We start from the raw sequence: 26256 nt of genomic DNA, 5'->3' as shown, positions 1-26256 counted from the left end.
ATCAGCCTTTCTAAAAAATACCAAAAAGAGCATCAATATAATGAAGAATTTACATCAACTAATGGACAAAATAGCCAGCTAATATTAAATGACAGTATTAAACTCACATATATCATTGTTAATTCTAAATTTAAATTGACTAAATCCCCCAATCCAAAGACAGACAGACAATTTAGATAAAAAACTAAAACCCATCAGTATGCTGCATCCAGACCCATCTCACATTCAAGGATACACAAAGACTCAAAACAAGGGATGGAGAAAGATTTACCAACCAAACAGAGAGCTAAAATAAATAAATAAAAAGCAGAAGTTACAATTTTTGCCTCTGATAAAATAGTTGTTAAAGCAACAAAGATCAAAAGAAGCAAAGAAGGACATTATATAATGATAAAAGGATCAATGCAACAACAAGAAGAGCTAAAGATCCTAAATATATACGCACCCAATACAGGAATACCCAGACAAACAAGACTAATAAAGAGACTTAGACTCCCACACAATAATAGTGGGAGACTTCAACATTAATATTAGACAGATCAATGAGACAGAAAATTAACAACGATATCCAGGACTTGAACTCAGATCCGGAACAAGTAAACGTAATTAACATTTATTGAACTCTCCACTTTAAATATACAAAATATACACTCTTATCAGTACCACATCATATCAACTTAGAAGTTTAAACGAAATGTTGGTTGGCTCCTTGTTTGTTATTCTCTTCCCTCATTTTATTTTATGTCTCCTTTATTAAGGACAATTATAGGCATACCCATATTTAGACTGCATTCTAGCCCGGGCAATAAAGCAATACCCCCATTCTCTCTCCCTCTTCTTCTTTCTCTTTCTTCCTCTTCTTTATTCTTTTTATTATTCTTTTTTTCTTTCTCAAAAAAAAAAAAAAAAGAAATAACAAAATGCACATAATCAAAGCTAAACGGAACTTAACAGCATTCACATACTACTCAAAGACATGAGAAACCTACAAAAGGGAGTGTACTTATGTGTCACACCACCAAGAACAAAGTAACGCAATGACAGTTTTGCTTTGTTGACTCTGTGGCATATACTGGCTTTCCTTTAAGCCTCAAGGAATTTCCATTTCCACTGGGAAAGCTGCAGAGTAGGCATGAGGCTGGGTTTCTAACTAAATTCCTTTTTCAAACTGGCTCTCATTCGCATGTTTTAAAGCTGACATTCTCATGTTTTTGCATTCAAATTCACTCTATTTTAGAAAATGATAAAACTACCACTTGCAGAAGGGAAGTATAATTTATGTATCAAAAACAAAGGAAACAAATCTATCCTGAATGTTTATTATGGACAGTGCTGTACAAACACTATTTATTTCTCACAACAATCCCATGAGGCTGATAAAAAATCTCTGTCCTACAGAACAGTAAAAAGGATCAGAAGGACAAGAAACTAGACTGGGGTGAACCAGGCAAGTGGGAGGAGCAGGACTCTAGCTCAGATATTTCTTCTTACTTTATCATGTCTCCAGCAATTTCTACACAACAAAATGGAGCATTAGCTTAGTTTTTCAAAAAGAAGATATCTGAGTGAAATGTATAAGTAGTTTAGCCAAACCTTTCAGATGCTGTCTGACTGCAACACCAGCAAAGAACGTGAAACAATTCAAAGATATGAGCTTCTATTTTCTACTACTGGGTTATAATTTTGCACATAATAGTACTTTTAGTAATGATGATTACAACGGATGTGTGGCTTTTATCAATTTGTACAGCAACCATTAAAACTTCAAATAGATGAACTTTTATTCCTCTGAAAATCTCTGCACGAGACACAGCCAATAACAGAAAAAATTTAAGTAAAACCTTTAGTGAAAATAGGAATGAATGCTTTGTCAGTGTAACTCAAAGACAACCTTTCAAAGGAAGGTACTTTTTCACAGTGCTTGTTTTACAGCCCTTCTCTACCTACCGTATTTGGCTGCGACTCATGAAATCCAAGTATAGCACATTACCTTCCATTATGCTGTTAGCGTTGAGCAGTGATTGCCCAATGTCATATTCTGATTAATCAGTTGTATACTTTGAGTAATGTCTATTCACAGTTAACCACTTGTCATGAAACCAGTGAATGATTATTATTAACAGATCACAGATTAATAGAAACAAGAAGCTTTTCTGGAATAGAGGAGGGTAAAAAGGAGCTAGTATGTGGTTGTCAGGCAAACATACTTGCTTGCTAAAAATGGCCACTCTCCTAAGAGGTAGAAGTAGAGAGCTAAGTTTTTTTAAGACAACAATAGGGGAATGCTGGGAAGATGGCCGCCTAAGAACAGCTCAGGACTTCAGCTCCCAGTGAAAGTGCAGAGGGTGAGTGGACGCCGCATTTCCAGACGAACTCTTATTGCCCACAGACCAGGAGACACCCAGGCAGAGGGGTCGCCAGCGTCGCAGTCCCAGCCGGTGCAGCTGTTTTGGCCCCTGTGGGGCTGATTCCGCCCGCGCGGCTGCTGTGACCACGCCCTGTTGCTGCGGTTCTCCGTACAAAAGCCACTGGTCTGGGAGCCCTCTTAGCTGGCGAGCAAAGCCCTGAGACAGCAGAGTTGCCCATTCATCTGAAATAGCGAGTCAGGCCAGGAGATTCCTAGGCAAAAAAATCCGCCAGGAGCCGGCGCCACAGTTTGAGCCGATTCCGTGAGTGGCAGCACGGGAGATCCCGGCGCCTTTTCAACAAGCGACCGGAACGCGGGGTCGTTCAACTTAAAAGAAAAGACTCTGAGTCAGGGAGCCAGGTGATCAGGCTCGGTTGGCCCCACCCCTCCACCCCCAACAACAACCGAAACAAAAACAGTAACTGGAAACCCTCTGGGTTGAGCCCTTCAAACCAAGCACAGCTGAACCAGGACGGTCCGGCTCGGTGAGGGAGGGGCTTCCGCCATTACTGAGACTCTCCACCACTACGGAGGCAGGCTGCCGTTGCCGAGGCAACCCGCCGTTGCCGAGGCAACCTGCCACAACAGAGAGAGTCCCCCATAACAGAGGCGGGGCCACCGTTGCCCAGACAGTTCTAACTACGCCCATGTAGAAAGGACTACAGGGAAGAGCTCAGGGCAGCTGGGCGGAGCCCACAGCAGCTCAGCAAAGCCCCTGCGGGAAGGCAGTGGCTAGGCGTGCTGCTAGCTGGGCGGGTCCGACCTGAAAGAAAAATCAAAAAAGGCAGTAGTGCAACTGAAACTCATAAAGCTCCAACTCCCTGGGACAGAGACAGACAACAGGTGGATCAACCCACAAAAATGGGAAGAAACCAATGCAAAAAGGATGAAAACTCCCGAAACCAGAACACCTCTCCTCCTAAAAGGGATCACAACTCCTCACCAGCAAGGGAACCAGACCGGATGGAGAAGGAGGGTGATGAAATGACAGAATCAGACTTCAGAAGGTGGGTAGTAAGAAACTACAGTGAGCTAAAAGAACATGTTCTAACCGAACGCAAAGAAAAAAGGAACCTTGAAAAAAGATTGGACGAACTGCTGACGAGAATGGACAGCATAGAGAGGAGTATAAGTGAATTGATGGAGCTGAAAAACGCAACACGAGAACTTCGTGAAGCATGCACAAGCTTCAACAGCCGAATTGACCAAGCAGAAGAAAGGATATCAGAGGTCGAAGATCAACTCAATGAAATAAAAAGAGAAGGCAAGAACAGAGAAAAAAGCGCAAAAAGGAATGAACAAAATCTTCAAGAAATGTGGGACTATGTGAAAAGACCTAATCTACGTCTGATAGGTGTACCTGAATGTGATGAAGAGAATGAATCCAAGCTGGAAAATACTCTTCAGGATATTATCCAGGAAAACTTCCCCAACCTAGCAAGGCAGACTAATATTCAAATCCAGGAAATACAGAGAACACCACAAAGATATTCCTCAAGAAGAGCAACCCCAAGGCACATAATCGTCAGATTCACCAGGGTTGAAATGAAAGAGAAAATGCTAAGGGCAGCCAGAGAGAAAGGTCGGGTTACCCACAAAGGGAAGCCCATTAGACTCACAGCAGATCTCTCAGCAGAAACCCTACAAGCCAGAAGAGATTGGGGGCCAATATTCAACATCCTTAAAGAAAAGAACTTTCAACCCAGAATCTCCTATCCAGCCAAACTAAGCTTCATAAGTGAAGGAAAAATAAAATCCTTTGTGAACAGGCAAGCACTCAGAGATTTCATCACCACCAAACCTGCTCTATAAGAACTCCTGAAAGAGGCTCTACACATATAAAGGAACAACCAGTAACAGCCACTCCAAAAACACACCAAATGGTAAAAGAGCATCAACACAATCAAGAATCTGCATCAACTAACCAACAAAACAGCCAGGGAGCATCAAAATGACAGTATCAAATTCACACATAACAATACTATCCCTAAATGTCAATGGACTAAATGCCCCAATCAAAAGACACAGACTGGCAAATTGGATAAAAAGCCAAAACCCATCAGTGTGCTGTATCCAGGAAACCCATCTTACATGCAAGGATACACAAAGGCTCAAAATAAAGGGATGGAGGAAGATCTACCAAGCAAATGGAGAGCAAAAAAAGGCAGGAGTTGCAATTCTCATCTCTGATAAAATAGACTTTAAAGCAACAAAGATCAAAAGAGACAAAGAAGGACATTACATAATGGTAAAAGGATCACTGCAACAAGAAGAGCTAACGATCCTAAATATATACGCACCCAATACAGGAGCACCCAGATACATAAGGCAAGTTCTTAATGACTTACAAAGAGACTCAGACTCCCACACAATAATAGTGGGAGACTTCAACACCCCATTGTCAATATTAGACAGATCAACCAGACAGAAAATCAACAAGGATATCCAGGACCTGAATACAGACCTGGAACAAGCAAACCTAATAGACATTTACAGAACTCTCCACCCCAAATCCACAGAATATACATTCTTCTCAGCACCACATCACACCTACTCTAAAATTGACCACATAATTGGCAATAAATCACTCCTCAGCAAATGCAAAAGAACAGAAATCATAACAGTCTCTCAGACCACAGTGCAATCGAGTTAGAACTCAGAATGCAGAAACTAACTCAGAACCGCACAGCTTCATGGAAACTGAACAACTTGCTCTTGAATGTTGACTGGATAAACAATGAAATGAAGGCAGAAATAAAGATGTTCTTCGAAACCAATGAGAACGAAGACACAACATACCAGAATCTCTGGGACACATTTAAAGCAGTCTCTAGAGGAATATATATAGCAATGAGTACCCACATGAGAAGAAAGGAGAGATCTAAAATTGACACCCTATCATCAAAATTGAAAGAGCTAGAGGAGCAAGATCAAAAAAACTCAAAACCTAGCAGAAGACAGGAAATAACTAAGATCAGAGCAGAACTGAAGGAAATAGAGACACAAAAAACTCTTCAAAAAATCAATAAATCCAGGAGCTGGTTTTTTGAAAAGATCAACAAAATAGACAGACCAGATTAATAAAAAAGAAAAGAGAGAATAACCAAATTGATGCAATAAAAAACGATAAAGGGGATATCACCACAGATTCCACAGAAATCCAAACCATCATCAGAGATTATTACAAACAACTCTATGCACATAAACTAGTAAACCTGGAAGAAATGGATAAATTCCTGGACACCTGCACCCTCCCAAGCCTAAACCTGGAAGAAGCCGAAACCCTGAATAGACCAATAACATGATCTGAAGTCGAGGCAGCAATAAAGAGCCCACCACCCAAAAAAAGCCCAGGTCCAGATGGGTTCACAGCTGAATTCTACCAGACATACAAAGAGGAGCTGATACCATTCCTTCTGAAACGATTCCAGACAATCCAAAAAGAGGGAATCCTTCCCAAATCATTTTAAGAGACAAACATCATCCTGATACCAAAACCCGGCAGAGACTCAACAAGAAAAGAAAATTTCAGGCCAATATCCATGATGAACATAGATGCAAAAATCTTCAATAAAATACTGGCAAACCGATTGCAACAGCATATCAAAAAGTTCATCCACCATGATCAAGTAGAATTCTAAGCAAAAAGAACAAAGCAGGAGGCATCACACTACCGGACTTCAAACTATACTACAAGGCTACAGTAATCAAAACAGCATGGTACTGGTACCAAAACAGAGATATAGACCAATGGAACAGAACAGAGGCCTCAGAGGAAATACAACATACCCACAACCATCTGATCTTCGACAAACCTGACAAAAACAAGCAACGGGGAAAGGACTCCCTGTTTAATAAATGGTGTTGGGAAAACTGGCTAGCCATGTGCAGAAAGCAGAAACAGGACCCCTTCCTGACACCTTACACCAAAATTAACTCCAGATGGATTAAAGACTTAAACATCAGACCTAATACCATAAAAACCTTAGAAGAAAATCTAGGCAAAACCATTCAGGACATAGGTGTAGGCAAGGACTTCATGACCAAAATGCCAAAAGCAATGGCAACAAAAGCCAAAATAGACAAATGGGACCTAATCAAACTCCACAGCTTCTGCACGGCAAAAGAAACAGTCAGTAGAGTGAATCGGCAACCAACAGAATGGGAAAAAATTTTTGCAGTCTACCCATCTGACAAGGGGCTGATATCCAGAATTTACAAAGAACTAAAGCAGATCTACAAGAAAAAAGCCCATTCAAAAATGGGCAAAGGATATGAACAGATACTTTACAAAAGAAGACATACAGGAGGCCAACAAACATATGAAAAAATGCTCATCATCACTGGTCATCAGAGAAATGCAAATCAAAACCACATTGAGATACCATCTCACACCAGTTAGAATGGCGATCATTAAAAAATCGGGAAACAACAGATGCTGGAGAGGATGTGGAGAAATAGGAACACTTTTACATTGTTGGTGGGAATGTAAATTAATTCAACCATTGTGGAAGACGGTGTGGCGATTCCTCAAGGACCTAAAAATAGAAATCCCATTCGACCCAGCAATCCCATTACTGGGTATATATCCAAAGGATTATAAATCATTCTACTACAAGGACACGTGCACACGAATGTTCATTGCAGCACTGTTTACAATAGCAAAGACCTGGAACCAACCCAAATGCCCAACGATGATAGACTGGATAGGGAAAATGTGGTACATATACACCATGGAATATTACGCAGCCATCAAAAACGATGAGTTCACGTCCTTTGTAGGGACATGGATGAACCTGGAAACCATCATTCTCAGCAAACTGACACAAGAGCAGAAAATCAAACACCGTATATTCTCACTCATAGGCGGATGTTGAACAACGAGAACACATGGACACAGGGAGGGGAGCACTACACACTGGGGTCCATTGGGGGGAAATGGGGGAGGGGCGGGGGGTGGGGAGGTGGGAAGAGATAGCATGGGGAGAAATGACAGATACAGGTGAGGGGACGGAAGGCAGCAAACCACACTGCCATGTGTGTACCTATGCAACAATCTTGCATGTTCATCACATGTACCCCAAAACCTAAAATGTAATAAAATAAATAAATAAAAGAAAAGGAAAAAAAAAGACAACAATAGATATGTAAAATTCATATATATTTCCTCATTGACTTGAGTTTTCCCTTAAGTTACTGTATTTTAGTCAATAAGTATTTACAGCCCATTCATTGGAGGAGCTCTCTTGAGGATTTGCCAGGGAAATAAATGGATGATACCACTTTCTTTCTTCAAGAAAGACGCAATATAATTTGGGAGATAAGACAGATCCAACCTGAATAGTTAGAATAGACATCATGGTAAAGCGGACAATGAACTACTCAAAGTCAGAAGGCCTAGACTTGAGTCCTGCCTGTGATATTTACCAGTAACGTGACTTGAAAACCACTCAACATCTAGACATAGCATGATGCAGTGATTTACAGAACATACCTGGTGTCGGACTGCTTAGATTTAAATCCCACCTCTCCTTATAATATCTTCAAAGTGACAAAGTTACAGCATCTACTGCATAGGAGCCAACAATGATAATGTGGCAATTTCGTCATTTTGTCAATGAGGGTACTGATGTACACCTATTAACAATAAGAGCTAATGTTTTGTGAGCACTTGCCATGTGCAAAGCACTTTGCGCTGTGCAGACATTAACTTATGTAAGGCTATAAATTTTTCTCTGAGCTTTTGCTGGGTCCCACAAATTTTGATACACTGCATTTTCACTTTTGCTCACTTTAAATGTGTTCTATTTCCCTTGTAAACTTCTTTTTGACACATGGGTGTACTGTTCAATTTCCAATTATTCAGAGATTTTCCAGATATCTTTCTTATTGATTTCTATTAAATCATTTAATTTCATTGTGGTCAAATAATATACTCTAGGTGATCTTAAGTCATTTAAATTTGCTGAGGTTTGTTTTACGGCCCCATATATGGTCTATCTTAGTGGATGGTTTGTGTGCACTGATGTTGTTGGGTGGTATGTTTTATAAATGTCAACTAATCAAGTGGATGGTTAGTATTGTTTGGGTTTTCTGTATTATTACAAATTTTCTGTTTATTTGTTGTATCAATTACTGAGAAAGAAGTGTTGACTTGTCCAATTATGGATTTGTCTGTATCTTCCTGAAGTTCCTTTTTTTTTTGTTTTGTTTTGAGACAGAGTCTCACTCTGTCACCAGGCTGGAGTGTAGTGGCGTGATCTCAGCTCACAGCAACCTCCACATCCTGGGTTCAAGTGATTCTCCTGCCTCAGCCTCCCAAGTAGCTGGGACTACAGGCATGCGCCACCAGGCCCAGCTAATTTTTATAATTTTAGTAGAGACGGGGTTTCACCACATTGGCCAGGATGATCTCTTGACCTCATGATCTGCCTGCTTCGGCCTCCCAAAGTGCTGGGATTACAGGCATTAACCACCACACCCGGCCATCTTCTTGCAATTCTATTAGGTTTTATTTCATGTAGTTTGAAGCTCTGTAGTATTCACATTTATGATTGTTATGTCTCCTTGGTGAATTGACTTATTTATTATTACATGGCATCCCTCTTTATCCCTGTAATGCTCCCTGTGTTGAAGTCTACTTTGTCCACTTTTAATACAATCATCCTACCCTTGTTGTTGTTTTTTTTTTTTTGAGACGGAGTTTCGCTCTTGTTACCCAGGCTGGAGTGCAATGGCGCGATCTCAGCTCACCGCAACCTCCGCCTCCCGGGTTCAGGCAATTCTCCTGCCTCAGCCTCCTGAGTAGCTGGGATTACAGGCACGCGCCACCATGCCCAGCTAATTTTTTGTATTTTTAGTAGAGACGGGGTTTCACCATGTTGACCAGGATGGTCTCGATCTCTTGACCTCGTGATCCGCCCGCCTCGGCCTCCCAAAGTGCTGGGATTACAGGCTTGAGCCACCGCACCCGGCCCTGTTCTTTTTTTTTTTTAATTAGTGCTTACATAGTAAAACTTCTTTTATCCTTCTACTTTTAACTTATCTATTCCTTTATGTTTAAGGTGAGTTTCTTATAGATAGCACATAGCTAGGTCTTGCTTTTTATCCAATCTGAAAGTTTCTTTTAATTGAGGCATCAGGATTATTTGCATTTGACTTAATTTTTGGCATGGATAGATTTAAATCTAGATTTTTTTTGTTGCTATTGTTCCACTATTATTTATTTTGCTTTGCCTGCCTGCCTTTGAACTGAGTATAATTTTATGATTCTATCTTATTTCCATTTTGGGCTTACTAGCTATATTTCTGTTTCAATTTTTTCTTTTTTTTAGTGGTTGCCCTAGAGTTTATAGTATACACCTTTAATTTATCACAGTCTAACTTCAAATATTATACCACTTCACATTGTGAAGAACTGTGAAAGTGAAATTGTACCCTACTTGTGAGTTAATAAGTTATCCAGTCTATAGTTCATGGATCCTGGAAGAAGAGGTATTTATGGGTCAGAGACAGAGGGCAGTTTGTTAGTCACAGCAACAGCAGTGATCAGAGCATCTGTAATAGTGCACTACCTCCCCAAGCCCCAGTTTGCTCAGGGTGACGTGACAAAGGTCAGACAACACCTGCACATGCAGTAAGTTATATTACAGGACAGAACCCTGAGCTGAGGGAATCAGAATCTCTTAGAATCGTGAGTAACCATGCTTATCTTTTGCTCCAGAAGGAGACACAAACATCTTTGAAAAGATAATCTACAGACAGAGGGAGTCAAGATGGCCGAATAGACACAACTCCTGTGCACAACACCCAGTGAGAGAGACACAGAAATGCAGAGATCTCCTAGCTCTAACCAAGGTACCAAGTGCATTTCAACAGGTCTGGTCCGACAGTGAGCAAAGCCCAGGCAGGGCAGACTGAGGCAGGAAGAGGTGCTGCTTCACCCAGAAAGTGCATCTGACCGGTGAGTTGGAGGTTCCCTTTCTGGCACTCTGGTCTAGATACAGCACTTCCCCCAAAGCCTCAGCAATACACAGAACAGAGGATCTTTGCCAGCCAAACGCTGGGAATTGCAAGTGTAGAATTGAATAGTAATCCGGGACGGTGTCATCTAAGCAAACACATAAGCCCATAAGCTGGCTGGGAGAGCCTGTGGACTGAGCTATCACCCCCTCCCCCTGTCTGGAGAAAGAAGGAGCTGAAGGGGGAGGACGGAGAGAGCAGCTGCGTGGGCCCCTCCCCCATGACTGAAGAGAGGGAGCTGAAAACTGGGAGACAGGCAGTGTGGCTCGGTGGGTCCCTACCCTCCCCTACAAACCCCAGAGGGCTGAAGCACTAACTCTAGCAGGTTGAGCAGCCAGTGCCACAGTGTGAGCTGAACCCTGAATGATTCAGCCCTATGGAGGAAGGACATAGCTCACTATTAAAGGGGTGGAACTGGTCCTCAAGTTTTTTTATTTTTTATTTTTTTTTAAAGACGGGGTTTCACCATGTTGGTCAGGCTGGTCTTGAACTCCCGACCTCAGGTGATCCGCCCTCCTTGACCTCCAAAGTGCTTGGATTACAGGTGTGAGCCACCACACCCGGCCAGTCCTCAAGTTTTAACAAAAAACACGGGAAGCGGCCGGGCGCGGTGGCTCAAGCCTGTAATCCCAGCACTTTGGGAGGCCGAGGCGGGTGGATCACGAGGTCAAGAGATCGAGGCCATCCTGGTCAACATGGTGAAACCCCATCTCTACTAAAAAAAAAAAAATACAAAAAATTAGCTGGGCATGGTGGCGCGTGCCTGTAATCCCAGCTATTCGGGAGGCTGAGGCAGGAGAATTGCTTGAACCCAGGAGGCGGAGGTTGCGGTGAGCCGAGATCGCGCCATTGCACTCCAGCCTGGGTAACAAGAGCGAAACTCCGTCTCAAAAAAAAAAAAAACAAAAAACATGGGAAGCCTATGTAGCAACAGGACTGTGTCCTTGACCACCCAGCTGTGCCTCCAGGTCAGCAGAATAGGCGGGCCTAAACTCCCAATGTAAACAAAAAAGACACAGAAAGCTCACCTAGCAACCTGAAGGAGTCCATAGAAACCAGGTAGTGCCTCCACAGGCAGACCAAAAACTTCATCAAGCAGCTTCCTAAGACCACAGCCAGGAATATCCATGAAGATGGGGAAAAAACAGCACAAAAAAGATGAAACCATCAAAGACCTGAACACCTCTTCTCCTTTAAGGGATCACAACTCCTCAACAACACGGGAATACAATATGACCGAGAAAGAGTGCGACAAATTGACAGAAACAGGCTTCAGACAGTTGATAATAACAAACTTTTCTGAGGTAAAGGAACACGTTCTAACTCAGTGCAAAGAAACCAAAAACCTTGAAAAAAGGTTAGACAAAATGCTAACTAGAATAACCAGCTTCGAGAAGAACATAAACGACTTGATGGAGTTGAAAAACACAGCAAGAGAACTATGTAAAGCAAACACAAGTTTTAATAGCCAAATTGATCAAGCAGAAGAAAGGATATCAGAGATTGAAGATCAACTCAATGAAATAAAAAGAGAAGGCAAGACAAAAGAAAAAAGAGTGAAAAGAAACGAACAAAGTCTCCAAGAAATATGGGATTATGTGAAAAGACCTAATCTACGCTTGATCAATGTAACTGAATATGATAGGAAGAATGAATCCAAGCTGGAAAACATGCTTCAGGATATTATCCAGGAGACCTTCCCAAGCCTAGCAAGGCAGTCCAACATTCAAATCCAGGAAATACAGAGAACTCCACAAAGATATTCCTCAAGAAGAGCAACCCCAAGGCACACAATCGTCAGATTCACCAGGGTTGAAATGATGGAAAAAATACTAAGGGCAGCCAGAGAGAAAGGTCAGGTCACCTACAGAGGGAAGCCAATCAGGCTCACAGCGGATCTCTCAGCAGAAACTCTACAAGCCAGAAGAGAGTGGGGGCCAATATTCAACATCCTTAAAGAAAAGAACTTTCAACCAAGAATCTCATATCCAGCCAAACTAAGCTTCATAAGTGAAGGAGAAATAAAATGCTTTACAGACAAGAAATTACTGAGAGATTTCATCACCACCAGACCTGCCCTACAAGAGCTCCTGAAAGACACACTAAGCATGGAAAGTAACAAGTACCAACCACTGCAAAAGCAAACCAGTGGGCAAAGAACAAAAATGCAATGAAGAAAATGAGTCAGCTAAGAAAATCAGCCAGTAACAAAACGGCATGATCAAATTCACACATAACAATATTAACATTGAATGTAAATGGCCTAAATGCCCCAATCAAAAGACACAGACTGGCAAACTGGATAAAAAGTCAAGACCCATTGGTGTGCTGTATTCAGGAAACCCATGTCACACACAAAGACACACACAGACTCAAAATAAAGGGATGGAAGAAGATTTATCAAGCAAATGGAGAACATAAAAAAGCAGAGGTTGCAATCCTAGTCTCTGATAAAATGGACTTCAAACCAACAGAGATCAAAAGAGACAAAGAAGGGCATTACATAATGGTAAAAGGATCAATCCAACAAGAAGAGATAACTCTCCTAAATATATATGCACCTGATACAGGAGCACCCAGATACATAAAGCAAGTTCTTAATGACCTAAAAGGAGATGTAGACTCTCACACAATAACAGTGGGAGACTTCAACACTCCACTGTCAATATCAGACAGATCAGCGAGATAGAAAATTAACAAGGACATCCAAGACTTGAATGCAGAGCTGGATCAAGTGGACCTAATAGACATATACAGAATGCTCCACCCCAAATCCACAGAATATACATTTTTCTCAGCACCACATTGCACTTACTCCAAAATTGACCACATCATTGGAAGCAAATCACTCCTCAGCAAATACAAAAGAATGGAAGTTATAACAAACAGTCTATCAGACCACGGCACAATCAGATTAGAACTCAGGATTAACAAACACACTCAAATCCACACAACCATGTGGAAACTGAACGACTTGCTCCTGAGTGTCGACTGGATAAACAATGAAATAAAGGCAGAAATACAGATGTTCTTCAAAACCAATCAGAATGAAGACACAACCTACCAGAATCTCTGGGACACCTTTAAAGCAGTGTTGAGAGGGAAATTTATAGCAATAAATGCCCACATGAGAAACAAGGAGAGATCTAAAATTGACACCCTATCATCAAAACTGAAAGAGTTAAGAGGAGCAAGATAAAAAAACTCAAAAGCTAGCAGAAGACAAGAAATAACTAAGATCAGAGCAGAACTGAAGGAGATAGAGACACAAAAAAACCTTCAAAAAAATAAATCCAGGAGCTGGCTTTTTGAAAAGATTAACAAAATAGACTGCTAGCCAGACTAAAAAAAGGAAAAGAGAGAAGAATCAAACAGATGCAATAAAAAAAGATAAAGGGGATATCATCACTGATCCCACAGAAATAGAAACTATCATCAGAGATTACTACAAACAGCTTTACGCACATAAACCAGTAAATCAGGAAGAAATGCATAAATTCGTGGACACTTGCACTCTCCCAAGCCTAAACCAGGAAGAAGTTGAAACCCTGAATAGACCAATAACAAGGGCTGAAGTTCAGGCAGCAATCAATAGCCTACCAACCAAAAAAAGTCCAGGTCCAGATGGGTTCACAGTCAAATCCTACCAGACATACAAAGAGGAGCTGGTTCCGTTCCTTTTGAAATTATATCAAACAATACAAAAAGAGGGAACCCTCCCTAACTCATTTTATGAGACCAACATCATCCTGATACCAAAACCAGGCAGAGCTGCAACTAAAAAAGAAAACTTCAGGCCAATACCCATGATGAACATCGACACAAAAATCTTCAATAAAATACTGGCAAACCGAATGCAACAGCACATCAAAAAGCTTATTCATCACAATCAAGTAGGCTTTATGCCGGGGATGCAAGGCTGGTTCAACATATGCAAGTCCATAAACGTAATCCACCACATAAATGGAACCAAAGACAAACACCACATGATTATCTCAATAGATGCAGAGAAGGCCTTTGACCCTTCATGCTAAAAACTCTCAATAAACTAGGTATCAACAGAATATATCATAAAATGATAAAAACTATATATGACAGGCCGGGCGCGGTGGCTCAAGCCTGTAATCCCAGCACTTTGGGAGGCTGAGGCGGGTGGATCACGAGGTCAAGAGATCGAGACCATCCTGGTCAACATGGTGAAACCCTGTCTCTACTAAAGATACAAAAAATTAGCTGGGCATGGTGGCACGTGCCTGTAATCCCAGCTTCTCAGGAAGCTGAGGCAGGAGAATTGCCTGAACCCAGGAGGCAGAGGTTGCGGTGAGCTGAGATCACGCCATTGCACTCCAGCCTGGGTAACAAGAGTGAAACTCTGTCTCAAAAAAAAAAAAAAAAAAAAAAAAAAGCTATATATGACAAACCTACAGCCAATATCATACTGAATGGGCAGCAAAAGCTGGAAGAATTCCCTTTGACATCAGGCATTAGACAGGGATGCCCTCTCTCACCACTCTTATTTAATATAGTATTAGAAGTTCTAGCCAGAGTCATCAGGCAAGAAAAAGAAATAAAGTGTATTCAATTAGGAAAAGAGAAAGTCAAACTGTGATTTTTGCAGATGACATGATTGTATATTTAGAAGACCCCATCGTCTCAGCCCAAAATCTTCAAACAGATGGAAAAACATATGTTCATGGTTAGGAAGAATCAATATTGGGAAAATGGCCATACTGCCCAAAGTAATTTATAGATTCAATGCTATTTCCATCAAGCTACCAATGACCTTCTTCACAGAACTGGAACAAACCACTTTAAACTTCATATGAAATCACAAGAGAGCCCGCATAGCCACGACAATCCTAAGCAAAAAGAACAAAGCTGGAGGCATCACACTGCCGGACTTCAGACTATACAAGGCTACAGTAATCAAAACGGCATGGAATGGAATCCCATTACTGGGTATATACCCAAAGCTTATTTCACTGGCTATACCAAGACAACTTGTGGGTTACATTTGCCCTATGGGTCATACTTAGTTGACCTTTGCACCAGATCTTTAAAACCAATTAATCATAATTACAGTCCCAGTCTGACAGTTCCAACACCTGAGTCATCACTGAGTCTGGTTCTGTTGTCTGTGACAATATGATTAAAAAAAATTTTTTTTAATGCATTTTAGGTTTTGGGGTACATGTGAAGAACATGCCAGACTGCTGCATAGGTACACAGTGTGATTTGCTGCCTTCCTCCCCATCACCTGTATCTGGCATTTCTCCCCATGCTATCTCTCCCCAACTCCCCACCCCCCGCTGTCCCTCCCTTACTTCCCCCCAACAGACCCCAGTGTGTAGTGCTCCCCTCCCTGTGTCCATATGTTCTCACTGTTCAGTACCTGCCTATGAGTGAGAACATGCAGTGTTTGATTTTCTGCTCTTGTGTCAGTTTGCTGAGAATGATGGTTTCCAGGTTCATCCATGTCCCTACAAAGGACGTGAACTCACTATTTTTGATGGTGGCATAATATTCCATGGTGAATATGTGCCACATTTTCCCTGTCCAGTCTATCATCGATGGGCATTTGGGTTGGTTCCAGGTCTTTGCTATCGTAAACTGTGCTGCAATGAACATTCGTGTGCATGTGTCCTTATAGTAGAACGATTTATAATCCTTTGGATGTATGCTCAGTAATGGGATTGCTGAGTCAAATGGAATTTCTATTTCTAGGTCCTTGAGGAATCGCCACACTGTCTTCCACAATGGTTGAACTAATTTACACTCCCACCAACTTACACTAAAATTAACTCCAGATGGATTAAAGACTTAAACATAAGACCTAACACCATAAAAACCATAGAAGAAAATCTAGGCAAAGCCATTCAGGACATAGGTGTAGGCAAGGACTTCATGACCAAAACATCAAAAGCATTGGCAACAAAAGCCAAAATAGACAAATGGGACCTAATCAAACTCCACAGCTTCTGCGCAGCAAAAGAAACAGTCAGTAGAGTGAATCGGCAACCAACAGAATGGGAAAAAATTTTTGCAGTCTACCCATCTGACAAAGGGCTGATATCCAGAATTTATAAAGAACTAAAACAGATTTACAAGAAAAAAACAAACAAGCCCATTCAAAAGTGGGTGAAGGATATGAACAGACACTTTACAAAAGAAGACATACAGGAGGCCAACAAACATATGAAAACATGCTCATCATCACTGGTCAGCAGAGAAATGCGAATCAAAACTACATTGAGATACCATCTCATGCCAGTTAGAATAGTGATCATTAAAAAGTGTGGAGACAACAGATGCTGGAGAGGATGTGGAGAAATAGGACAATATAATTATTTTTCTTGCCTTTTTGTCTCGTAATGCTTGGCTGAATGTTAGACATCATATGTAGAACTGTAGAGACAGAGAGAAATACTATTTATGATACATTTGGGCACATCAGTTCTCAGGTCAGGCTTGGAGGTTGAGCTAATTCACTCAGAAGGTGAGCTGAATTTGAGTTTTTCTGTTGCTGTGGCTACCTTCACTGCACCACATCTTCTAATGATGCCTTCTGCTTTGCTGGAACATGAAGTGCCACAGGTTTTTCAACACTCATGCTCCACTTTCTGCTTTCAGTGAGCCCGCATGCCTGGGTCCTAGAGCAGGGTCTGTATCCACGCCTTTAATCTTTCCCAGCCGTAGATGCTGCTGCTTGTTACTCAGTACTTGCAAGGCTGGTGGTAGATGGTAAGGGATTCTCTACCTGCTGTCTGTCCTAAGACCTCAGTCTAAAATGGGGCTCTCTAAGCCTCGGCCTAGGGCATAAGCCTTTCTTAGCTTTCTCTTCCCTTTCTTCCGATGGCAGCCAAACTTTGCCCTGTATCTGTGGTTAGTTGTTGGTAGGATACCTCTAATGATACTCTTATACAATCCTGGGACTGGGACAGTTTAATTTACCTAGAAGTAGACATTTACATAGAAGTAGAGATTTTCTTCTTTTACCCTTTACCCACAATACTGGGACTCTACCTATGTCCTGAGGGCAATAAGGTTCGGTGCTCCTCCTCTGGCAATCTAAGGCTTTTGCACCAAATGAAGGAAAAGGCTGGCAGGGGAATGAGGCTATGCATTTTTCTATATGTGCATCACCTTGGGAGGCTCTCTCTGGCTTCATGCCCTGCCCCCAGTCTCAGTGAAAAACAGCCTGTGAGTGCAAATTCCTCTGGTGCCTCAGTCTCGTAGGTGTTCTGTAATGTCACGCTAGTTCACACTCAGCCTTTAGCAAGTTATTAAAACTGCATGAGATTTCTTTTTACCCACTTGTACGGTGGCCGCCTAGTCCTGTGCTCTGCCACAGGTGATCCACTCCTGGTGTCTCACCTCAGCTTGAGGGGTGGGCGGGCTGATGATCCCTCCTTCGGATCTAGACTACTTGGTTGCCCTGTGACCTCGGCTCTCTGATAGGTTCAAGAAAGGTTCTGATTTTGAAGTTTACCTCTTTTTCTCTTTGTTAGGGAAGAACTCTTCCTAGCTTTCTATATCCTAGGCAGAAGTCCAGTCTAGGAAATTTATTTTTTAGTAGTAAATTTACTGAGGTAGAATTTCATACAATAAAACAAACCTACTGATTTTAATGACACAGCTTGATGAGTTTTGACAAATATGCATACCCTGTATCAAGCATCTCCCCCTCATTATCACAGAATGTTCACTCTGCCTTCCCAGCCAGTTCTCCATCACTCTGTCCCACCCATCTATTCTCTGCCTGGAGCGCTCTGTCCCCAAACAGCTGCATAGCTCACTGTCTACCTGCTTCAAGTTTGGCTCAAATGCACCTTCTGAGAGGTCTTCCCTGATCACGTTCTTTAAATTTGCAATCCACTACCCCCATTCTAACCAGCTCTCCTCTCTTTTTATTCTCACTATTCTCCTTTCTTCTTCTTCTTTTTTCCTTAAGCAACTGGGTAGATATTGATATTATATATTGGGATAAAAAAGATTGTAGAAGAAAATGTTTTATATTGTATTGGTTTGGTAGAAAATCAAGAATTATGATTTAAACTTGTTCAACAATTGTGGGACTGTCAAGTCAGTAACTGAATGGTCAGGTCTGGAAATACACAAGATCTAATGTGAATTCTATACTGTCCAGAGATAAAAATGTTTCTTGCCTTTACCATACCATACAGTAGTTATCGTTCATTGCATCTGTCCACTACTTATATTCAGCCATTTCTTAGGTAACCAGAAAATGTCTTTTATGTTCTCTCATTTGGTGTCATATTCTACCTTGTCTGCTGCTTAATTCAGCCTGACCATATCACCTTATGCTTAGATGGGAGAGAGATGTGCCAGTGTGTAATAAAAATGTGGGCACTTGAAAAGCATATGTCTAACTCCTTCTGCAGAAATTAAAAGTGCTCCAAGGTTAGTACTTCTGTCTTCTGAGATACTGACTGCTGCTAAATGTCTTAACCAAAAATATCTACTCTCAACTCCCTGTCCACTAAAAATAACAGTAGATTTGTCTCCCCCACCAACTTTTTTCTTCTACAGTCTTTCACAGAGTTAACTTTGGAAGGTTGACTCTATGAAAGAAGAAAATAGCAAACGCTTGTTTAAGCCAAAATCTCAGGGGTCTTTGGGGGATGGAAGGGGAAGGTAAAGTGCTGAAAAAGGCAAAAAGTAGAGACGTTATTTATATCTTTATCACAGCATTCTTTTCAAAATATGTAAAAGGAATTTAAAATGTTTTTAAAATGAATTTCCAGTGTACCCAGTACTATTTTGGATGATAGTATTCAACAAAAAGTTGTTGAAAAACCTGCTCATTTGGAATCCTACTTAGGTTTATCCTAGTGAATGTGGAAAATATGGGATTTAATAGAATGAGAAGACCTGGATTCAGGGCCTGGCTTAGAGACTTGCTAACCAAGTGATCTCGAGCCCACTATTTCTCTTGCCTAGCCCTCCTAGGAATGGTAAAAGGGCCAATGAGATAAAGCGCCCTGCAATGAGATGCAATAATTATCCAAGACAATGATCCTTCGGCAGGAATGTGTATTAATAGCATTTGAGAAGCCTCTCAGTACCTTGGTTTTCTTACCTGTAAAGTGGGATAATAATCCTAGCTCACATGGATTAAGCATGGTAAAAGAGGTATTACACATGAGGCACCCAAGCCTCATTCCCGTCAGTTAGAAGGTGTACTTAAAACTGTTTAGGCATTTGTTGATCTGGTTTTAAGAACTGCATAACGGCATGTAGCCAAATGTTTAGCGTGAGAATGCACTTTTTACTGAATACAGGTGAAGTGTAAATAAGAGGCCCATTCTTCTGACGATGATAGAAAAGTAAGTACTGGGTATAAGTACAACTTAACATCCTGCTTTTATTTCTAAATGGTTCTATATTGTGTGCTTACAGTGATGCCCTTTCTATATCCTCACCTCCACTCTGCCTTTCACTTCTTACAAAGGAGAATGCGTTTCAAGTGGATGTGGTTTAAATTCTCTGCATGGTTTTCTGTCTCCTTCTGCAAAAAAACTAATATGGTCTTTCAGAAACTTTTTTTTCTTTTTCTTTTGTGTGTATATCTGTGTGTGTTTAAGAGATGGCATCTTGCTACATTGCCCAGGCTGGTCGTGAATTCCTGGGCTCAAGTGATTCTCCTGCCTCAGTCTACTGAGTAGCTGGGATAACAGTGCACCACCACACCTGGCTCTCAGAGACGTTTTTAAGGATATCAGTTGTATGGTTACTAAGAATGTTCCTCATTTTACCATTGATGGCATAAAGACCGATTTGACATCATTAGAACTGATCTTCAAAGAGAAAGTAAATACGTTTGTGGATATGATCAGACGGTTTCATAAGGCAACTGTGGGAACATTTAGTGAATGCATGTAGTGGTTAGGCAGAATTATTACAAACATGGGCTTTATTATCAAACTCTCTGGGTTTAAGTTCTGGCTATATCACTTTCTGAATATGTGACAGCGAACAAGTTACTCTTTCTAAATTGGTTTACCTGTAAATTGAGGACTAAAATGAAATATACCTCATGGTTTATTTTTCAATGAGGATTAAGTAAGTTAATGCATGTAAGTGCTTAGCAAGCATGCAATAAAAGCTAGTGATGATTAGAAAAGAAGCAAATGGCTTTTGATGTGGTTTAAATAAAATTTTAAAGCTAAATACTCCAAATGATGTGTAATATTGCCTATTGCAGCTATCACCAAAGGAAAAAAAAATTTCTGCTTTATTCTTTTGTCAGAAACACCAAGAAAATATTGCCCATCACAATGAAAGGTACTGGGAATTAGAGATTATTTCTCTCCAATATACTGCAGGTGAATATTACCAGACATATATAGTCCATAGTTCAGGTGACTATCCTTAAAATTTTTTTTTAAAGGAAAAAAGAAAGATAGGAAGGAATGAAAACAGAAATTGGAATCAGGGAGGTCCAGAGAAAGGCAAGAGTTAGGACAGATGGGCTAGAGGACTGCCACAAGCACAGACTGAAATGAATGGGATGACACAGTTTAGAAACACGAAGGCTGAAAATGGACATGCTGGATATTTCTAGTCTGTAACGATCTGAATAAATCTTGGAAAAGCAGTAATATCCCCCAACTCTGGAGCTTGAAAGAGATACATTAATAAACAAATAGAAGAAAATACTATTTTAACATTATAATGCCCATTCTTGGGTGATATTCTTAGACGAAATATTAGACATCAACAGTCTCAAGACTATAAAGGCCACAGTTGGCATCGGATTAATTTTAAAAAGATATAAGGATAGAAAAAGCAGCATGCCAACAGCATAGCCCCACAGGTTTTTGTTTTCTGGGCTAGTCTTTGACCCTTCAAATGACAGTTCAGAAGCAAGAGAATGAGACTACTATAGGTAGATGCAATAGCCACCCTACATGAGAAATCATGTCCCAAACAGAAACCAGTACCCTTGTGACAGTTTCAGCTTCTAGGTCCCTGTAAAGGATGTGCCCAGTTATAAGAGTTCTCTCATTCAGAGAAGCCCAAAGTTATGGTTTCCTATCAAGTGTTTGTGGTACATTCTTAGTCTTCCAAGTAAAGATTCAGCTTGCCAATCAAATGTCACTTTATCACATTATCATTTTATCATAGCAGTGTTGCTTGGTAACACAATTGACACTCTACCTCCATTAGATTTCCTTAAAACTGAGCAAGAAGATTCTTAACCCAAGGCCAATTTCTCATGTAAAAGGCGAAAGAGTTTTGTGAAATCTTTACTAACAAGCATAATGAGTCTTAAACTCAGTTTTTACCTCCAAAAATAGTACTGGCAAGAACCAGAAACGAATTTGGACAAATTCATGAATAACATGGTTAGAAGCAGCTTTTCAGAAGTAAGTAAATAGCTAGCCTATAAAGTTGCATTCATAGAGAGAATGACTTCTACTCAATGTTATAATCCATAAGATTGCTTGCAGGAGTAACTGTTAAGAGGAATGGACACAAACGCTCTGTTTGAGTTCTGGATACTTTCTTTGAGAGCTGAGATGAGAGCAGAGATGGCATTCTCCCATGAGATACCCCCCAACCTCCATGGACTATTTACTTTCCAGTTCTGTTAATGATACCTAAATGATGTTGATATAAGTTTAAGAAAATGACAAGTGTATTTTGTCAAATATAGCAAAATATTTTGCTATAGCTGCAACTGTTACGTATATAGCTGAAGCAGCTTAAGGAAAGCCAACGAAAACACTGATTAAGCTGACAAAAGAGAGTTTTAATATTAATTTCTGTTTACCAGCAATCATGAAAAGGGTGTGAAAATCAATGAACGGATTTGCAACAATATACTCAACTGTAGGTTAAACTCACATTTAATTGTGTAGATTCCAGAGTATCCAGCAGTTAATACATCCTGTGTGTTAAGAGTCTGGAATGCGAGACTAGTTATGGCCCAAACCTGATTTCAACCAAGTACCTAACAACTACGCAAAACTCTATCAAGATGAGCAAAAGATTAACCTACTTGGGTAAGTTGGCTTATGAGAATGGACAGACACACTCTTATGTCTGAAATTTGACCAGAATCTATGCGTTGCTGCCACCCTGAAAGCAAATCGGTTTTCACTTAGACGCCACTCTCTACCTTCTCTCCCCATCCACAACGTAGTTCAGCCTCTATCTTTGCTTTCAAAACTCTGACAGACAGGCTTCCATACTCCAAGCAGGGCCTAAAGAATTCTTATCTGAAGACATGGACTAGCCCCCAAAATAACATTTAATGATACGGATATAAAAGGGCTCCCAAGGAGCATTTGATTAAGAAGAATTTCACAGACAAAAAGTGGCAGAGAAGAAATAATTTAAAAGACTATTTGGCTGGGTGCAATGCATCATGCCTGTAATTCCAACACTTTGGGAGGCTGAGCGGGGAGGATCACTTGAGCCTGGGTGTTTGAGACCAGTCTGGGCAACACAGCAAGATCTAACCTTGACTGACACACACACACACGCACACACACGCATGTGGTGATGCATGCCTGTATCCCAGTTACTTGGGAGGCTGAGCTGGGAGGCCTGCTTGAGCCTGGGAGTCAGAGGTTGCAATGTGCCATAAGCATGCCACTGTACTCTAGCATAGGCAACAGAGCAAGGCTCTGTCTCAAAAACAGCAGCAACAAAAAGAATATTTGACAGTTCTGAGCACCAGTCTATAGACTAAAATGGCATTTTCCAATGCACAGCAAATCATGACGTTCCAGAACACAAGGATAAAGAGATCCGAAAAGCTTCCAGAAAGATCAGGTCATATGTAAAGGGAAAAGAAAGATGTTTCAGACATGATAACATAAAAAATAACAAAAATCCATCTCATATACACCCTTTTCCCAGAAAGCTACAATATACCTTCTGCCAACACAAAGTAGTAAACCAAGAAAGAGGAAGACAGGAGCCAGGCTCAACCAAATGACAGCAGTGAAGGCAATTCCCAAGACAGCGCAGCTGTGCAGAATCAGTGCACGATGGGTGTGGCAGGCAGCAGGTCTCCATAGAAAGAGTGGAATTGAGAATGTTACCTGATCTGACTATTTGGAGAGAAGTTTTAGAGTTCTGTCAAGAAGTTTGTAGCTGTGTTAGAGAGTGGATATCTGCAACATATAACCAAGAAAGGTCTAGAATCCAGAACATAACAATAAAATATTTATTAACAAGAGAAAGATAAATAACTCAATAGAAAACTAGTAAGACTCTAACAGGCACTCCTAAAAGAGGATATCCAAAGGCTAATAAACATATGAAACATGCTTATCCTTATTAGTAATCAAGGAATTACAAATTAAAAGTATAATAAGATGCCATTACAAAACTGACAAAACTATCAAAACAATTTTTCACGAGTATGTAAAGCAACAGGAATTCTCATACACCAGTAGCTAGAGTGTAAAATGGTAGCACCCCCATGGAAAACAGTTTGGCATGATACACAACACCCAGCAATTCCATTATTGGGTAAACACCCCAGAGAAAGGTATGTACATGTGCTTACTTATTATTGAAACTAAATATATTACGTTTGTTTGATCATTCAATTATTGAATGTCTTGCTAAATATAAGTAATACAAGGACAAGGACGGCAGCTCTTCAGTTTACTTGGGTCAAGCACTGTGAATTATAACAGCTATTCAAAAAATATTTATGGAACCAAGTTGAATCAGAAAACACTAATATGACAGTAGAAAACTTAACAAAAAAAAATTTTTTTTTAAAAGGACAGAAAGCAAAAGTTCACAGACCTGTAAAAAATGTTCAACCACACTAGTAATTAAGGAAATTTAAATATGATTATATACCATTTTTGCTATAAAAAGACATTAAAATAATTACACTGCTCCAAGCTGTAAAAGTACACATATCCTCTCATGGGTCACTTACAGAAGTATAATATGATATACAGATGTATACATTCTTTTTGTGTGTGTGTGTGAGACAGAGTTTCACTCCCGTTGCCCAGGCCAGAGTACAATGTTGTGATCTCAGCTCACTGCAACCTCCGCCTCCTAAGTTCAAGTGATTCTCCCGCCTCAGCTTCTCAAGTAGCTGGGATTACAGGCATGAGCCACCACGCCCGGCAAATTTTAGTATTTTTAGTAGAAACGGGGTTTCACCGTGTTGGCAATGCTGGCTTTGAACTCCTACCTCAAGTGATCCACCCACCTCAGTCTCCTAAAGTGCTGGGATTACAGGCGTGAGCCACCACGCTTGTCCCACATGCATAAATTTTATAGTTTTTCTGGAAAACAATTTGGCAACTTGTGTTGAATCTTGAAAATAAAAATGTCCTCTGACAGTAAAAACTAGTAAAATTCCAGCTTTAAAACCATACCAAAAATGTAATTTTAAAATATGAGATAAAACTTACTTAAAAACTGTTCATCCATTATGAATTTATATAAAACACTGGAAATAAATGAGCAAAAAAGGGATAATGATTAAATATATTTTAGGACACAAACACAGGCTAGACAGAAATTAAAATGTGAGATTTTCGAAGAATTGATAATAACATAGAAAAATGCTCAGGTTCTAAGTGGCATTATAAAGAACTAATGGCAGAACTTTAATGGCAGAATAAAGAACTGTATGAAGTATGACTTCAATTTTATTAAATATGTATGCATATATACAACAAATACACACACAGATTACCACAACTATTATAGCAAAGTAGACTGCAAATACAGTTAATGTTGAAAGAAGAAACTTACTATTATAGTTCTTACCAAGGCTTATTAACATTCTCTCCTTTAACACTTAAAAAAGAATAATAATACATATCTTTATACTTACCAGATCAATATTTTGCATTATATCCTGAAATGAAGGATGAGTTCGAAATTGTTCAAAGAGATCGCGTTTGTACAGCAGGGCATAAACCAAGTTTGGGTTGTGGTGAAGGGAATTTGTCAGGCAGGAGTTGATGATCTCTAACATCATTCGAATCACTTCTTCGATGACATTTAGGTCTTGTGCCTTATAAAGAAAGGAAACCACAACACAGAGTCAGTCTTTTTCTCCTTGCATTAGAATTAATCAAAATAAGAGTAATTGCCATAAAGTTATAACAGCATTGGAAAGATCATGCAGAGAAGCTCATCAAGATGATTTCTGTCAAGAGTCTTAAGAATGAGGTTTGTCAGTTACTAAAGAATTTGGGTTAACATTTTTTGAACTTAGTATGGTGATAATTAGGAATTTCATATAATAAATTACAGACTTACCAATCTAGAGGGAAATTTGGAACTTACTCAGCTCCTCATTTACTAGATCCGTATTAGATCCATATTACCCTAAATCATTAGACTTCCATGATTTAGAGTAGTGCCCATTCCAAGAAAAATGCCTAATTCAGAAAATGACTTCATTTCTCTACACTGTCATTTCAGTCTTTATATTTCAGATAAACAAACTATGATTTTGTCACTGTTTCCTTGGAGTGAACAGTCTTTGGGAATCTGAACATAAAATAGTTACCAAACAGCCAAGGTCAAAGTAAGCAATCAGCAAATCTCTTGGAAGAAAACAGCAATGGAAAGAGCAAGCACATGGGCATATACAATGACTTTCCTCTCCTCTTCAGTTTTCTATATTTGACAGCTGAAGCAAAAATTACAACATGGATGTGGTTCTCAATGTATGCAAAGGAATATCTAAGACAATCATAAAAAAGGGTGGATATTTAAAGGGACAAAGGTTCCCACATCTCACTTGAACTGGTAAAATGTCAACACTACTAGCCTGTGATAAGCTATATACATATAATGTAACA

At 40.2% G+C, this 26256-nt stretch overlaps 1 protein-coding gene across 4 annotated transcripts in view; it reads right to left on the bottom strand.

Moving 5' to 3' along the window:
• The window catches only part of DYM (dymeclin), a 439715-nt gene that overhangs the window by 62645 nt on the left and 350814 nt on the right, over positions 1–26256 (bottom strand). For all 4 annotated transcript variants that reach the window (XM_010336841.3, XM_074383488.1, XM_010336842.3 and 1 more), the window contains one exon: positions 25278–25460. In XM_010336841.3, coding sequence (XP_010335143.2) covers positions 25278–25460 — 183 coding nt within the window. The remainder of the gene's footprint in view (positions 1–25277; positions 25461–26256) is intronic.

This window comes from Saimiri boliviensis, chromosome 13 (assembly GCF_048565385.1).
Source record: "Saimiri boliviensis isolate mSaiBol1 chromosome 13, mSaiBol1.pri, whole genome shotgun sequence".
Taxonomy (NCBI): Eukaryota; Metazoa; Chordata; class Mammalia; order Primates; family Cebidae; genus Saimiri; species Saimiri boliviensis.
Note: the sequence above shows the minus strand (reverse complement) of the source record. Positions and strands in the feature narration are given on the sequence as shown.